At 41.3% G+C, this 16,724-nt stretch overlaps 3 protein-coding genes across 3 annotated transcripts; all 3 read left to right on the forward strand.

Moving 5' to 3' along the window:
• Positions 1-1,071: 1,071 nt before the first annotated feature.
• clrn2 (clarin 2) lies at positions 1,072-3,152 on the forward strand. The gene is made up of 3 exons (XM_080880568.1): positions 1,072-1,368; positions 1,783-1,962; positions 2,046-3,152. Exons 1-3 carry the CDS (start codon positions 1,116-1,118, stop codon positions 2,312-2,314), a joined length of 702 nt encoding a protein of 233 aa, XP_080736694.1. The 5' UTR covers positions 1,072-1,115; the 3' UTR covers positions 2,315-3,152.
• A 1,060-nt stretch (positions 3,153-4,212) lies between these two features.
• lap3 (leucine aminopeptidase 3) lies at positions 4,213-10,865 on the forward strand. Its single transcript, XM_080879756.1, has 13 exons — positions 4,213-4,402; positions 4,573-4,694; positions 4,776-4,830; positions 4,917-5,022; positions 6,013-6,172; positions 6,266-6,430; positions 7,410-7,568; positions 7,640-7,764; positions 7,870-7,958; positions 9,766-9,868; positions 9,977-10,056; positions 10,135-10,247; positions 10,371-10,865. Exons 1-13 carry the CDS (start codon positions 4,304-4,306, stop codon positions 10,555-10,557), a joined length of 1,563 nt encoding a protein of 520 aa, XP_080735882.1. The 5' UTR covers positions 4,213-4,303; the 3' UTR covers positions 10,558-10,865.
• Positions 10,866-11,516: 651 nt separating this feature from the next.
• med28 (mediator complex subunit 28) lies at positions 11,517-15,138 on the forward strand. Its single transcript, XM_080879757.1, has 4 exons — positions 11,517-11,775; positions 14,109-14,175; positions 14,254-14,366; positions 14,507-15,138. Exons 1-4 carry the CDS (start codon positions 11,617-11,619, stop codon positions 14,708-14,710), a joined length of 543 nt encoding a protein of 180 aa, XP_080735883.1. The 5' UTR covers positions 11,517-11,616; the 3' UTR covers positions 14,711-15,138.
• Positions 15,139-16,724: the final 1,586 nt, after the last annotated feature.

Raw genomic sequence — 16,724 nt, forward strand, 5'->3', positions numbered from 1 at the left:
CAATTAGGCAATTAGTTGTGTGAAAGTAACAGAAACACACACACAAATGTGTTCAATATTTAAGGAATTTGCTGATTTGTGTGGTTCTGCTCTTCTTATATATCGCTGCAGCCAACACATCTCAAGAGACACAACTTTTACTTTGAAGGCGGACTCTGGCGGACCATTACACCACTAGCAAGAAGGTGACACAAGGCAGGATGAATTCATGCTTTCATGTCTTTTATGCCCATTTCGGACCCTGCCATCTTGATGTCACAGCAGAAATCAAAACCCATGAAACAAGGCAACCTTTTCTAATCTCCTGTTGTGCAGTTTTGGTGAGCCCATGTGACTTTCCGGACAGAAAAGCCCCTGGTGCAGTCTTCTGCTGCTCTAGACCATCTGGTTTGTGTTCAGAGATGCTCTTCTGCGTACCTTGGATGTAACCAGTAGATCAACAGTAGATCTACAATCTTCGGTTTTGAACACATCTCATCTTGAAGAAATTTCTTCAAATTTGCCAAAAGCATACACTTGGACCACAAACAATTTAATATTTGGAAGTCAAAGGTCAAAGTCATCAAGTCTTTATGTCTTCTTAATTTCAGCAATGCCTTGAAGGTAAGAGGTCGAAACACAAAGATGGGGACCAATAAACCCTGGTGGTAGCTAATAGTCCACGCTGACCTTCAGGCTCTGGGACATAACGAACCACATCTGTCATAATTAAGCACTGGTACATGATTTTTAAAGCTGTAACCAGAATTATAGGTCACCGCTTAGATGTCTGCATGCAAAAGCCGAGCAACAAAGGTTAATTAATCCCATGAATAAAGAGGAGAGTGAAAATAGGGAGAGAGACAGAGAGAGAGCAGAAACCAAGCGCGCAGCACGGATAGAGTTTCTCCCGGCGAGGGATCACTTTGACCTCCATGGATTCAGTTTCCCCTTCCTTGTGACTCACACGTCAAAGCTACACGCGACACGTTGATGCTACACAACGGTGGGAGCAACTATGATGCTTTTTCTTTTCTTTTCTTTTTCTTTCTTTCTTTTTAAATTGTGGGATAAACTTATGGTGATCGCCGAGCGCGCACTGCGGTTCCTGCCTCGGGGCACCATGGGCTCGTAAGATGCCTTCTCTGTGGAAGCGGATAACATTCTCGGTGGCCTCGGCGCTCTGTATCGGCTCGGTGGTCCTCTTGGTGGTGGCTTTATCCACGGAGCGGTGGGTTACCGGGCGGATCCTCTGTAAAACCGGGGTGGAGATAGTGAATGCGTCAAATCCCGAGCTGGACCAGTTCATCGGGAGCATTTATTACGGATTGTTCCAGGGAGGAAAGACCAAGAGGTGCGGGCTCGGGAACAGGCGGTCCAAAATTTACAGTAAGACGATTTCAGACTTTTAAAACTACACCGATGCTGTCTCATTAGAGTAGAACAACACGTGAGCATCACTTTTGTTTATTTTTACAGGGGGGTTCACCCTGAACTCAAACTTTGTTCTTTTAGTTGTGACATGAGTATAAAACATTTACTAAGATATGATCATAGGCCTTACAAAGAAGCTGATTCTGTGAACTCAAACCACTTTTACACTCACAAAAATCAGCGTGTGGCCTTATTTTAATGAATATACCAAAATTTTAGGGTTTGGGTAGCAAACAAAATACTAAAATTATCTAAGTTTGTTTGCTATCCACAAATTTACATAATAATGTAGAGGGTTACAGCTCTACTTTTTATACAGTCCAACAGAGCTGACAAGATGCAGTATTTGATTCTTTCTGCTCTCTCCAGTTTTCCCAAAGCTTGTGCGGACACTGAACGGGGGCCTCCACATGATGGTGATCCTGTTCCTGCTGGTGGCTGTGGGTTTCGCGCTGGTCAGTCTGTCTTTCTGCATTTACAACGCACGCAAGGTTCCATACCAGAGCATCAAAGGGCACAAGGGACTCTATCTGTGGAACTTCATCGCTGGTATGTCCGGGTTGGTATGTCTCAGATGATGCATCATTTTGTTTCTTGTCCTTTCCCTGACTTGCCTGCTCCTCTGTCTGCAGCTCTGTTTGGTGCCCTGGGTGTTCTGTGCTTCCTGGCAGCTGTCAGACACCACAGTCTGACCGAGCGAGTGGCAAACTTTAGGGAGCACCTCTTCGTCCTCGTTGTCTTGGATGACAGTCTGGACTGGTCTTTCTGGCTCGGCGTAGGCAGCATTGCAACTCACTTTGCTGTCTGTGGAGTGGTCGCGATGAGTCGTATCAAGCTGCCCAAACCGGAGATCAAAAAACCTGAAGAACCGACTGTCTCTGCTGTGGACCTGCTGTACTGAAGAATATTGTTTTTTAGCATTTTCATCACTAATGATGGACAAGCGCCAACCGTCAAAACAAAACAGTGCCAGGGCCCTGTTCCTTTGAAGCTGTAACTGAGTTTTAGGTTAATTACAGCCAAAATTATGGAGTCATAACTACATAAATTAACAAGTTGGGACTAAAGTGGCGCCTAACTCACATACAAAGCCCAGGCAAATTCGTCCTTACCTTGATGATCATGCAGCTGTTTGAAATGACTAATGTATTAGTATAAATCTGGCTTTGATGCATATGGATTTATACATTGTTATATTTGATTTTTCAGAGTAAAAGTCAAGCTTAAAAGTAAACATGCCAAATCTCATACTTTGAATGAGTGCTGCAGTGTGCAGCACAGATCCTAAAGTCAGTATGAAAATATATATATTTTTCTTTTAAATAGTCGTGTAAATAAAGTGTTAATGTGTAATCCTATGTTTGTACATCATGAATTTAATTCAGACACTTCAAAGCTCAGCAATACATGTCTGCAAAAGAGAATAGAGGGTTACATTAGTTATGTCAATCATTCACACTAGAAGAAGATTCACTCTCCTTGGTCAGTCAGTTCATGCAGGAGACAGACATCGAGATAGAAGAGATGGACTGAATGAATGAAAAAGCTGCAGAGCGTCCATCCTGAATTACACCTTTTACCGCATTCATCATCTACATATTGTTTGCAAATACATGATTATTTTCCAATCATATTTATGTGTTGACAAAGACAGAGTAGTCTCAAGTACGTGGTCTCTGTCAGGTCCTTTTCTGATGCTTTTTAAAATTTACTTATTTCATTTTTAAAAAGTTTTAAATGCTGAGCTTGAGAGATTCTTAGCCGATGATGCAATAAATAATTGTATGATGTGTTTAAATAAAGGACAGTGCTTTTAAGTAAAGTCTTCCTATGCAGCTTTCTATGAAGACAAAAAAAGTTGTTTGTTAGCAAAAAAGTGAAAAAATTATTTTGAAAAAGAGTTCATGTTACATCAGCAGGTCGAACTATTTCAGAGTCTTCAAGATCCATTCTCCCTTCTTCATAGAAACGTGTGTTCAGGCGTCTGTATATAAGATAGCATTAAACATCAAGTGCTTACTTTTTTGTGACTAGTTTATGACTTCTCTGGACACCAAAGCTTTGTTTTTCTTCTTAAGAGATTGTCTACAGCAGGGGTGGACAATCTTCCCAAAGAAGGCCACATGAGAAACTGAGACTGTTTCTTACGCGGCCTGACATTAATTTGAACTTTTTCTAATTTACTGGACTGTCCCTCAAGAATAGTTTCTAATGTGACCCCATTGGGAAGATTAACTACCCACCCCTGGTCCACAACATATAACGTCCGATATCCCTTCATTCACACACATATACACATGGTTTAATGATGTTAGAGAATCCCCTAAAAATCATTCCATGTATACAGTTAACTTTTATAATGGAGACGTGCTGTACCTACTACTAATATTGATCAGAAGAAGACTGATGATGCTTTTTAATGTCAAGCTTGAAAGAATATTTATTAGTAGATTCATGTTATAGTCAAAAATAAAAATACTGAAGATAAATACTGTGTGTGTTTTTATCTTTTTGCAGTTTATGTCAAGATTGTTTTACTTAGTGAAGTCAAACAAAGGCGATTGTATCAGTTTATATTACAGCCATTTTAACATACAAATAAGGAACCCGTGAAAACAAATATAAAGTGTTCATTAAAAGTATGAAGTTGCTACATGTTTTTCCAGCTTTAGGTCTTCTTAAACTGCTTTGATCGCCAAATAATATCACCAGTATCCGTAATACTGGCTCTTAATCAATTATCCATCTGCCGCTAGGTGGCGACAAAGCCCTCTCTCCGTCGTCTCACTGTGACGTACAAATAAACGCGACCGATCGGCTTCCTCTCGCACATGCTCAGTGTACGACCTTTAAAAGTGATTTATTTGGGCTCTCGGTGTGTGTGCAACAGATGACAATGTTTCTGGTGAGGACAGCTGCGCGGACGGCGGTGCGGACAAACTCCTGCAGGTCGTTTTGTGTCTCACACACTCAGCTGAGCGACAGAAAGGTGAGTTTAGCATCTGGTGACAGTTACATCATCATCATCACCACACGAGGCTCATTCAGTTTCAGATCAGTTCGGCTCCGTGTGTTGGTTCAGATGCTCTGCAGGTTCATGCGTGAGAATGTGGCCGTCTGCATCTTTTATCATATTAAACGGTGTTTGTGTGTCTACAGGGTCTGGTGCTGGGAGTGTTTGAGAAGGAGGAGGAGGAGGATGAGGGCACTCTTCACCTGACAGAGGCGGCTGCAGGGTTTGACAAGTCTCTCTCCGGAAAGCTCTCTGAGCTGCTCAAACTGTGAGTCTCTTTTACCTGCAGACTGAGAGTGAACAGCATCCTTTGTGTGCGATTAGCCTCATAAACATTTGTATTTCCCAGCTCTGGGCCTGCACTCAAGAACGGCAAAAGCAGAGTATTTTATGGACTTCACAAGGTAACAAGGTGTGACTTTATGTTTATAAACCCCCGTCTACTCAGTCTAAGATCTCCTGATGAATGTTGTTTGTGTGTCTCCTGCAGGACTTCCCATGTGTAGCATTAGTCGGTTTGGGTAAGAACAACGCAGGTGTTTGTCGCACAGAAAACTGGGACACCAGCAAGGAGAACATCAGGCAGGCTGTGTCAGGTATGCCGTTGGTGTGTATAACAGAAGGAGTAAAGTGTTGTGCAATATGGCTTAAATGTGTTATGGACTGGTTCTTATATAGCGCTTTTCTACTCTATTTGAGCACTCAAAGATTTATACAACATTCCCCATTAATACAAGCATTTTTTTTTTTTTTAAACTTCAGCGAACACTTCATCAGCCAGGGATAAATCCACCAATCTTCTGATTAGTAGATTATCTCACCCATCTATCCATCCATCCTCTTCCACTTATCCAATACATGGTTCTGGTGGCATTCCTACATATTTCCAGTTCCTTATGATGGATCTCAAGGTGTGAGATATGCAATCTCTCCAGCGGGTTCAGTGTCCACCACGGGATCTCCTTGCAGTTGGGTGTGACTAGAAAAGCTCCATTTGGAGGCATCCCAACCAGATGCATGAACCACCTCAGCTGGCTCTTTTTTTTTTTTTTTTTCTTTTTTTTTTTTTTTTTCATCTATGACATATCCCAAAGTCATTGACCATTAATTTTATCAGCCACAAAGTTAACTCTGCCTTTTCTTATTCCTTCTGTTTGTTAATCAAACAGTCATGCTATAATAATCTGTCAGTGTGGAAACTGCTGTTATGCTTTAACACCCTTAGAAATGTTTGTACAAGTCTAAGGTGCGTTTGCGAATGAGTGCTTGTGTAATCCGTGTACTCTGGGTACTGGAGCATAGCACAGCACCTCTGAAATGCTTTGGATCTCAAAGTGAAAGTAAATTAAAAAAGTGCATCCTCTGATTCGGACACGAATGTTACCTATCTTTAATGCCTCTGGGATGTTTAAAAGGTAAAAATAAATGCATCATATTTGACCTTTAGCTCAGAGGTAATGCAGATTGTCACCTTCAGGTTCTATTGCACAGAATTGCTTCTGTTGCATGTTACATCTTCATCTGCACTCATTCGGGTTTATGCTGAATTCGTACCTGGTTTGTTTCTGTCATTCATGCGTGTTCAGCTGGCTGCCGGTTGCTTCAGGACCTGGAGGTGAGCCACGTGGAGGTGGACAGCTGTGGTGATGCCCAGTCAGCAGCAGAAGGCGCCGTTCTGGGATTGTTTCATTATGACCAGCTCAAATCCAAGAAGAAGACCAAAGTAACAACGCAGCTTCACGGCAGGTAGATTCGAGAAACTGAAGCTCGCTGACTGTCAGAGGTTTTTAACGCTTTAAATACAGCGACATGCTACTTCCTGTGTCTGACTCTTCCTAGCGCTGACGTGGTTGGCTGGGAGAAAGGCATCGTGTATGCAGAGGGCCAAAACCTGGCACGGCTTCTCATGGAAGCGCCGGCCAATCACATCACGCCTACTGCTTTTGCCAAAACCATTGAAGAGAAACTGGCTCCACATGCTGATCGAGTCACCATACACAAGAGGTGAGTGTTTCGTTAATCATCATCATCCCCGGCACCGCTTTCAAAATCAGGAAGAAAAAAACATTGATTTTAAACGGTTGTATGTTTCAGGTGAAACTCTTCCATGTATTGTCATAAATGATCAAAAACTTCTTCTCCTTCTCCTTCTCCTCCTCCTCCTCCTCCTCCTCCTCCTCCTCCTCCTTTATTTATTTAGCTCTGAGCACTGATTTGGTTGTTGCAGTCAGTTACTTTATTTGTTTATTTTCATAATTAATTGACTTGGTGAATAAGCATTATTATTATTATTATTATTATTATTATTTAATGAATGAATGTATTTATTTACATTTTTTTCATATTTTTTTTTAAAGTCATGGGCTGATCTGTTTTCTTTCATAGGGGAACTGATTTTCTTTGGACTTGTTCAATTGGTTGAACAAGATGTTACCATGTTTATATTGTGTAATAGACACACAGTGTTTAATTGATATAAAGAAAAAGCTGTGTGTGGCCTTTAGGCATGGCACATACTCTTATAAACAGATAAACAACAGAGCATCTTCAAAATAACTGCGCTTTGGCATCTAAGAATTTCCCCTCCAGGTTTCAGGACCCTTTCAATTCAGTTTCCAATTTCGTTGTACTATTGTACTAGGTATGACTGTGCAATGACAATAAAGATTTATCTCTTATCTCTCAAATTACTTTGCCTCCTCTCATCAGTTTCTAATCAAATACTGTACAAAATGGTCCCATTCCCCCGACTGAAGGCATATAAAAAATATTTTTTTATGCATCCATTCTTTTCCACTTACCTAATTTAGGATCAGAGGGGGGCTGGAGCCTATCCCAGCTGCCACAGGGCGAGAGGCAGGGTACACCCTGCACAGAATAGCCCCAATAAGTGAATTACTGTTGTATATTTGCCGATCCTGTTTTTGTTCTGAAGAGTAGATGAAGTAGAAGTGTTTTTGTCTAATAAACTGTGCCATTGTAGACCGCAGGCTTGGATCGAGGAACAACAGATGGGAGCCTTCCTTAGTGTGTCTAAAGGTTCAGAGGAGCCCCCTGTCTTCCTGGAGCTACATTACAACGGTTCTCCTGACAGTAAGCAGCCTCCGCTGCTCCTAGTGGGGAAAGGCATCACGTTTGACAGGTAACACACAGCAATACGGGCTGGGATCAGATACACCATACAGTGCTGTCTTTACGATTCTCTGTCTGTAGTGGGGGCATTTCTCTGAAGCCCTCTGCCTCTATGGATGCGATGAGGGCCGACATGGGCGGAGCTGCCACGGTGTGCGCCTCCATCGTCACAGCAGCATCTCTGAAACTCCCTGTCAACATTGTCGGTGAGCATCTTGATATTAAATACCCTGTTTGTTTGTTTTTTAAATTTATTTTTGTCATACATAATATGTGTAAGTCTGAGCACTTCACTGCCCTGATTCATTCAGGTCTGGCCCCCTTATGTGAGAACATGCCCAGTGGGAAGGCTACTAAACCAGGTGATGTTGTCAAAGCCAAGAATGGAAAAACAATCCAGGTTAGTGGAATCCTGAAATGGGCATCGAATTGCTACCTGAGTGTGCTTGTGCCAACACTGTGGCTCAAGTGTTAGAGCGTGCCATCTACCAGTCAGAAAGCTGATAGATCAATTTGCAAGAACTTGGAATTGCTTCTGAATGTTAGAAGGTGCTTGGACATGGATTAATGTGCTGTAAGAATGTGCTTGTGGCTGGTGTTTATTATTAAGGGGGAAAAAAATCCAAACCTACATGGCCCTGTGTGGAAAAAGTGATTTCCCACTAAACCTAATAACTGGTTGACGACCCTTGGCAGCAACAACTGCAATCAAGTGTTTGTGATAACTTTTCCAGCACTGCGGAGGAATTTTGGCCCAATGATCATTGCAGATCCCAAAGGGTTGATTCTGTTAGTCTGGACGTAGCGTTTTCAGTGGGAGAAATGATTTGTCACTCATCCAAATGACTTCTTCAGTCTCAGCTGACTGCAGGTTTCCCCAACCTTATAAACAGTATATTTGTACAATGACTGACACCAGCCCACTGAATGAACAATGGGCTGTGAGGTCAGTTCCTTTATCATTAATATGCAGATTGTAATGACCATTGATCAACAACCAATTAAGCCCAATTATTTGCAAAATTGTTGTAATTCAGCCCCACTGGAGGGTTTTCAAGCATGAGCTGCCTTTTTAAGGTCATGTCACAGCATCTCAATTGGCTTCAGGTCAGGACTTTTGACTAGGCCGCTCCAGCGTCTTCATTTTGTTGTTTTTAAGTCATTCCAAGGTGGACTTGCTGGTGTGTTTTAGATCCTTGTCCTACTGCAGAACCCAAGTGCGTTTCAGCTTGAGGTCACGACTGGCTGGACAGCCTCCTTCAGGATGTTTTGGTAGACAGCAGAATTCATGGTCCTATTTACCACAACAGTCCTCTAGGTCCTGAGGCAGCACAACAGCCCCAGAACATAACATTACCACCACCCTATTTTACTGATGGCATGATGTTCCCTTTCTGAAATCCTGTGTCGGCTTTATGCAGATGTAATGGAACACATACCTTCTAAAAATTCAACTTATGTCTCATCAGTCCACAGAATGTTTTCCCAAAAGTCTTGGGGGTCATCAAGATGTCTTTTGGTAAATGTGAGATGAGCCTTTGTTCTTTTTGGTCAGCAGTGGTTTTTTTCCTTGGATATGCCATGGATGTCATTTTTACCCACTCTCTCTCTCTCTCTCTCTCTTATTGTTGAATCCCGAACTCTGACCTTAACTCAGGCAAGTGAGGCTTGCAGTTCTTTAGATGTTGTTCAGGATCTTCTGTGACCTCCTGGATGATTCATCGAAGTACTCTTGGAGTAATGCTTTGAGGCCGGCCATTCCTGGGAAAGTTCGCCAGTGTTCCATGTTTTCTCCATGCCTGTATAATGGTTCTCAACATGGTTCATTGGAGTGCTTAGAAATGATTTTGTAACCCTTTCCAGACTGATAGATCCCGATTACTTTGTTTCAAAAGTGTTTCTTTAGATCATGGTATGATGTGTTGCGTTTTGAGATCTTTTAACCTGTCAGACAGGTTTTATGTAAGTGACCTCTTGATTCAACAGGTCTGCCAGTAATCAGGCCTGAGTGTATTTAGTGAAACTGAACTCAGCTTTCCAAAAAATGTGGTTAATCAGAGTTAATTTATGATTTAACAAGAGGCACAACTACTTTTTCACACAGGATCGGGTAGGTTTGGATAACTTTTCTCTTTCACACCACTATAAGTACCAGGACATTTACTGCATGTGTACAGTTGTACAGTGTTTTTGTTTTTGTGTTCCAGGTTGATAATACAGATGCAGAGGGCAGACTGATCCTTGCTGATGCTCTCTGTTATGGACATGTCTTCAACCCCAGAGCCATTGTCAATGTTGCTACGCTAACAGGTAGGATTTCTTTAGCAGTTTGTTTACACAGTGACATCAAATTTTCTTTATGCTGCAAGACATTAATCATAGACAAATGTCAAAATCGTGGCGTATTTTGTCTTCAAGGTGCGATGGATGTAGCGCTCGGCTCAGCGGCAGCAGGAGTCTTTACAAATTCTGACTGGCTCTGGGAGCAGCTGCACAGGGTACTGCAGATACACGTTAAAACACGGTGTCTCAGTTCATCAGCTCTTCTGTTAACGTGTGTGTGTCCGTGTTTGTAGGCTAGTGTTGTGACAGGTGACAGGGTGTGGCGGATGCCTCTGTTCCAGCACTACACCAAACAGGTGACTGACAGCCAGCTGGCTGACCTCAACAACATCGGCAAGTACAGCCGGTACGTATCTGTGTCTCATCTCCTGTTAGAGGCATCGCTGCAGCAGAGAGACGCCCAGTCAATGCTCCAGTGTGCAATGAATTGGAATTTTTTTTCTTCTTCTCATGAGTGATTTCTTTTTAGTTCTGGTGGTGCGTGCACTGCAGCTGCATTCCTGAGGGAGTTTGTCAAAGCTCCTCACTGGGCTCATCTGGACATCGCCGGTGTGATGAGTAACAAAGATGAAGTCCCCTACCTGAGGAAAGGCATGTCTGGAAGACCAACACGTACACTGGTGGAGTTTGCTGCTGGTCTAGCCCACAATGGCTAAAAGGAGATGGACAACAAATATTGATTAGACTATTTCCCAATCTTCTAGCAAGACTCAACAGTGTAGGAACAGACCGAGGGCCAAACACGATGGTCAAATGCCACACAGTGTGAAACAGGCCACTGGATAAACTGATATAATTATATGAAATGGAGATATTTTTGTAAAACATCTGAGCTTCACTGTTTCCATAAACCACATGCATCAGTCTCAGACCAGTCCGTGGTCCTGTTGTCATCCTGAAGCTGTGTAGCATCAACAGTATTTTTTGTAGTATGAATAAATAAATTCTTACTGGTAAATAAAAACTGTTTTGTATGACTGTCACTGTTCAAACATGCTCTATTGAGAATGGATGTACACGGTGTACCTCATTATAGTCATGTGATGATTTATTTATTTATTTTTAAGAAAAGAAATGTGGACAGTACCTTGCTAGTTTAGGGGCAAGGCACTGCCCCCAGTTTTTTATTTAAATTATTTATTTTCTTTTATTTGAAGGATTCTGGAAACCTGGCTGCAGATTTGCTTCCACTCAGAGATGGCAAAATGAGTGAGCTGGCCTCTCCTCCTGGATGATACCTGACTCACTCGTCCCACAGGTGTTCGATGAGTTGGAGGTCAGGACTCTGCATCATTTGAGTGCACCCACACTAAAGTGGGAAAACCGTTTCTTTGAGGACAAAGACTTGTATGTAGGGGTGTTTAAACTACGTTTGCATTCCACTACAGTGATGCAGCTGCTGCCAATTTCTGGTACACAACTGTACAAAATATGAGACATTACTCAGTAGCTTTAATGTCAGAATCATCAGAATCAGAATCAGAATACTTTATTGATCCCTGGGGGAAATGTATATAAAGATATAGATTCCTATCATCTCTCAGGAGGACGCTTTGACTAAATTATGTCCCCCACAAAAAAGCAACAGACCAGAAAGATATTGCCACTGTGTCCCAAAAGATGTGCAAAAGGTTGTTCACCTAAGTTTGGCTAGAAAGCTCTGTAGACTGTATACGCATGCGCGGACTGTAGAGGGGAAAAACAATCGGATCAAGATGGCTTCGTCCATGAGTGGGATGTTTAGCGGCCAGCAGCCTCCTGGTGCACATCCTGTCGGGGGTCCCGGCGGACCGGGCCAGCCGAGTTTTGCTAGTGCCGCTCCCAGGACGCAAGGAAGCAACACGCTGGTGGATGAACTGGAGGCTTCTTTTGAGGTAGGAGTCTTCAGTGCTGGCTTCCTTTAGCTGTGCATGCTAACTGTCGCTAGCAGCTTTAGCCGGTTAGAGTTAGTGTTTGTTTGCTGGTGCTGTTGTACCGCAGGGTGTACCCATTTTACATTCAAGTCCTGTTCTTAAAATTATTAAAAATAATAATAATTATTATTATGAGCAAGTATTGTGGCGTGTAACAAAGTCCCAGCCTCGCCCCCTGTCTGTGCCCTGCTAATTAGCAGACACTTGGTAACAAACACACGGGCTGCTGTCTTTTTTTTTCTAACACCTAAAACACCATAATCCTCCCTCTTTGTCACTTAACTAAAGAAAAAAAGAAAAAAACACAATAGACACACACTTCACACATCATGTACATCTGACTCCTTTGTTGGTTTAATGCGCTATGCTTCTAGCATTAAGCTGGGCAAACACTGTGCGATTTTTTTTTCTTCAGTCGCGTCATTCAGCTCCTGCTCAAACTGTACGATTGAGTCGCAGGTATTAGAAGTTCGTAGGTCACGATACTATACGGCCCGATGCTCTGATGCGACCTGAGTGCTCATACTGTGTCTCTCGCTCTCCCTCTCGGTCTTTCACTCACACAGCCCCCCCATCATCAACTTTGCTAAATTGCTAATGGAAAACATTGAGCAGCAATGTCTATCCAACTCTTTTCACGGTTGTTGCGGTCGTTTTAATTTTGTGACGCCACGTCGAAATGTCTCGGCTGAGCTTGTGTCCAGACCACACGCTGCACTGCCACGCTGAGTTCTCTTTGCACAATATAAATTACACGAAGGATCTTCTCACATGCGTCTAACTGCTTTTGGTTGGGGACCTTAGTTCTTCAAAAATAGCTGTGGTTTTATATTATGAAACCAGTTTCAGCATGTCTTTGGAAAAATTTACAAGATGACAAAGCTTGGAGACAGACCCGTACAAACACTTTCACACAAATGTAATCTCCAAAGAAAAAGGGTACAACCCAGATGTCCCAGTGGATATCCACAGATAAAGAGCTACTATCAAACCTCGCTGCCCGAATGAATGCCATTTATGTGCCAGGTGTTTATCACCTGACATCAGAAACCACTGTGAATAATGCTGCTGTCAGAGTAAATCTCTGCACCCAGTGACAAACACAAGAATGGCGCTCTTTAATGCAGACTGTATTTAAGTTTCACTAAGGCATAAACATAGAAGTAGTTCTAGTTACAGTTTTTTACTAGCATTGATGTCTTTATCGTATTTTTCCTCAGTTGCAAATCAACAGCATTGCTAATTTCTTTGTGTAGGTTGGGAGGCAGGTATTATTCACATATTTTAAAGTTTAATTAATCTATTTGGGGACAAGCAGTCTAGAAAACTGCCTGGACTCAAAGCTGGAACATCACTCATTCCACATCAAATCATCACTTTTTTTTAAAAGAACATTTTCTGCTTAAGCACCTTTGATTTGCTTGAAAGTTTCAGGGTTTGAAATTTATAATGATTGCTGTGAAATTTTAGCTTCATTTGTTAAATACTATTTTAGATATCTAGGCAGTCTGAGGCAGTGTGTGATCAGAAATATCTCAAAAACTTTAAAAAAATAAAAGCATGACAACGTAACAAGTATCAGTTCAACATTTATGGTACAGCAAAATAATTAAGGGAAAAGGGGATTAGTAACTCATTTCATGTGAATAGTTCAGATTTCCATCTCCACATGCCGTAATTAGCAGTCTAGTGCAACACGCTTACCCAAATACTACGACTGCTACGGCATGTTGACTACTGCCATGAATGCTGCAAGACTGTGAACTTGTTTGACTCCCCAAGGCAGATTTCAGGGTGAGAAAAAACATGCTTGAAGTGGGTCAACAGATCATTTTTCTAAAAAGTATCTGATATAGAAAGGTAGCATTTCACAGAAATCATCATACATGTCATAATAATAATAATGGATTGCATTTATATAGCGCTTTTCAAGGCACCCAAAACGCTTTACAATTCCACTATTCATTCACTCTCACACACTGGTGGAGGCAGCTACAGTTGTAGCCACAGCTGCCCTGGGACAGACTGACAGAAGCGAGGCTGCCATATCGCACCGTCGGCCCCTCTGGCCATCACCAGTAGGGTAAAGTGTCTTGCCCAAGGACACAACGACCAGGACAGAGAACCCAGGGATCGAACCGGCGACCTTCCGGTCATAAATGCGCTTCCCAACCCCCTGAGCCACGGTCGCCCCAGATTTTGGACCTTTGATCTTAAAAGTTTTAGCCAAATTTGAGATGGTTGAGCAGAATGTCTGTTATGATTTAAGAATGTTGTCTCTTTTTATTCTTTAGGCATGTTTTGCATCCCTGGTGAGCCAAGATTACGTTAATGGAACAGACCAGGAGGAGATTCGAACAGGTCAGTGAAGCACAACACTTTTATTTTCCACATTTCACATTTTAGTCCGTATGCTGACATGTGTTGTGCTTATTGTAGGTGTGGACCAGTGCATACAAAAGTTTCTGGATGTGGCTCGGCAGACTGAGTGCTTCTTCTTACAGAAAAGGCTTCAGCTGTCTGTGCAGAAACCAGAGCAAGTGGTGAAAGAGGTAAACTATTGCAATGAATTGGGTCCACTTATGTTTCCAATAAATTTCCTTGTTATTTGTGCAAAATAAAATAAACAAATAGTCATGAATGTATATATTATTCATTTTTCTCAATTCGTCAACTTGTCCTCTCACTTCAGGATGTGTCAGAGTTGCGTAATGAACTACAGAGAAAAGAAATGCTGGTTCAGAAGCACTTGACGAAGCTACACCACTGGCAACAAGTGCTGGAGGATGTGAGCGGCCAGCATCGTAAACCCTCAGACCTTCCCCCTCCTGGACCGCTGGCCTTTCTGGAGCAAGCCTCTGCAAATCTGCCCCCTGCCCCTTTAAAGCAAAACTAACACACCACATGTACAGTCACATCATTTGAAACTGCCCCGCTCTCAAAATGTGCTGTTATGCATCCAGTGTGTGTAATAAACCGCCTGGAAACAGCAAAACAGTCGCTTGCCAAAATAAAGACTCTGCAAGGTTGGGATTGACCTGAGTCCGCCAAGGCTGGCTGGAGATGACACAGAAACAAGATATGTGAGCTTGCATTCATCAGTTGTGTATGCCTCATTTGAAGTAATGGGCAAATAAAGTCTGGATTTGAAGGATGGCAGTGTAATGTGACTGTATCTAAAACAAAGAGCACTTTCCTGCAGAAATGTGGGGAGGTTATTACAATATTTCTACAGTTTTTTTCCTCTGTTTTCATTTATGTAAATATTTTCATTGTTGATTTTTTTTTTATTGTAAAAATAAAATATGATAATTTTTGAAACTATACTGAAGTCTTAGTTATTTTTTTTTGCAGAGTGCATTTTGTGATATAGTGATTGAAACAGGTTTGACCTCGCCCTGTAAAATTTCCAAGGTGTACTCCTCGGGTTTATTGGTGGGTCACAAATGAGTAGTACTCAACCTCTAAAACTAGCTTTGCATCGTCTTCTGATAAAACACTGAACCGAGCCTTTGGTGCAAACCAGAGGGTCAGTGTTTAAATGGCATGGAAGGATAAAAACAATGGGTTGTGGCATTTTGGTTCGGTATTGATACTCCTTTAGAAATCCTTGAGTTTTGTGGAAATTAAGTATTACATCAATAGATGTAATACTTGATATAATAATACTAGACGCACATGAGACTGTTGCTCAAAAAACATAATTTAGAAATAAATTATTTGTCCTCTGTGTTTACATAAAAACAAAATAACATTGCTATCTTGGCATTTTGGTTTAAACAAATCTACCTGCCAACAGCTTTTATTCCAGGTCACCACTACACTGAGTCAGTAGTGAGTACAGAGCATTATGAAAGCATGTTGTCTCTGATGTAATTGGTGTCTTCACACCACAGCAGATTTGTTCTGCTCATTCTCACAGCTCTTGCATGTTCACAAACAGTACAGTCAGGCAAAATATCCTCACAGATGGTGCTCCGAGGACAAAAATGTCTACAAATGGGTCTGTGGTCCTGACATGAAGAAACCTGGATTTTGAATGTAATACTAATGTGTTTAATTAGCAGTTATCCACTCTTTTAGTACAGTTTCTGATTGACATGGACTACATTTAACATGTTGTATAGTGTGTGTCTAATGCAGGCAGATATCTAAATTGACAGAAAGACTAATAAAAAATATAAATGCTCATGTATGTCAGTTTTTGACTTCCAAAGACATGACTTGGGAGAGAAGAGCAGAACATATTAGTCGCAAGGATGAGATATATGAGTATTTGTGGTCATGTTTGCGAGATACACACAGAATTATTAGATAATGAAGCAATCAGTCTCAATCAGATCTCATTGTGCAGCATGACAATAGCCCCAGGCATGTACTGCTGTATACGGGTTCTGAGTAAGTGTCCAAATAATGAAATAAAAGTAAACTGATAAGTGAGAAATATGATGCCGATGAAGAAAATGTTGACTTACAAAGTAAAATGCTAAAATAAAACTTTGTGCTTGATGATAAATAAAAGTTTTGTAATCCTATGTTTAAATTTAATCAAAATTGTGACTTACTAGGAACAGAATAACAAGAATTTAAGCCAGTAGTGAAAGATATAAAGCTAAAAGACATAGAAAAGAATAAAATAGAATAAAACTTGATTGTCATTGTACATGTACAACGAAATCGTGGGTGCTCCACATCAGCTGTGTTGGAATAAAATATAAATAGTAGACAGCAGGAATAAATAGCATACAGGAGAAATATATACAAAAACAATAGAAAGATACATCGGAGAACAAATTGCAAAGTGCTTCGAAGTAGTGCAAAGAAAATTTTTGTTAGATATTATAGTATAGTATTATTTTATGTGTTTATTTATTTTACTACAAAACACATTGGTCTTAACTGTGCATATA

Source organism: Rhamphochromis sp. 'chilingali' (assembly GCF_963969265.1).
Source record: "Rhamphochromis sp. 'chilingali' genome assembly, chromosome: 4".
NCBI classification, from domain to species: Eukaryota; Metazoa; Chordata; class Actinopteri; order Cichliformes; family Cichlidae; genus Rhamphochromis; species Rhamphochromis sp. 'chilingali'.

Bases quoted from the DNA above. Each gene is read 5' to 3' on its own strand.
- lap3 (XM_080879756.1), top strand. From the start codon at position 4,304: ATGACAATGTTTCTGGTGAGGACAGCTGCGCGGACGGCGGTGCGGACA. The intron at 4,831-4,916 runs GTAACAAGGTGT...TGTCTCCTGCAG, and splicing joins TATTTTATGGACTTCACAAG to GACTTCCCATGTGTAGCATT. The intron at 7,765-7,869 runs GTGAGCATCTTG...TGATTCATTCAG, and splicing joins ACTCCCTGTCAACATTGTCG to GTCTGGCCCCCTTATGTGAG.
- clrn2 (XM_080880568.1), top strand. From the start codon at position 1,116: ATGCCTTCTCTGTGGAAGCGGATAACATTCTCGGTGGCCTCGGCGCTC. The intron at 1,369-1,782 runs GTAAGACGATTT...TGCTCTCTCCAG, and splicing joins CAGGCGGTCCAAAATTTACA to TTTTCCCAAAGCTTGTGCGG. The intron at 1,963-2,045 runs GTATGTCCGGGT...CTCTGTCTGCAG, and splicing joins TCTGTGGAACTTCATCGCTG to CTCTGTTTGGTGCCCTGGGT.
- med28 (XM_080879757.1), top strand. From the start codon at position 11,617: ATGGCTTCGTCCATGAGTGGGATGTTTAGCGGCCAGCAGCCTCCTGGT. The intron at 11,776-14,108 runs GTAGGAGTCTTC...TTTATTCTTTAG, and splicing joins AACTGGAGGCTTCTTTTGAG to GCATGTTTTGCATCCCTGGT. The intron at 14,367-14,506 runs GTAAACTATTGC...CTCTCACTTCAG, and splicing joins CAGAGCAAGTGGTGAAAGAG to GATGTGTCAGAGTTGCGTAA.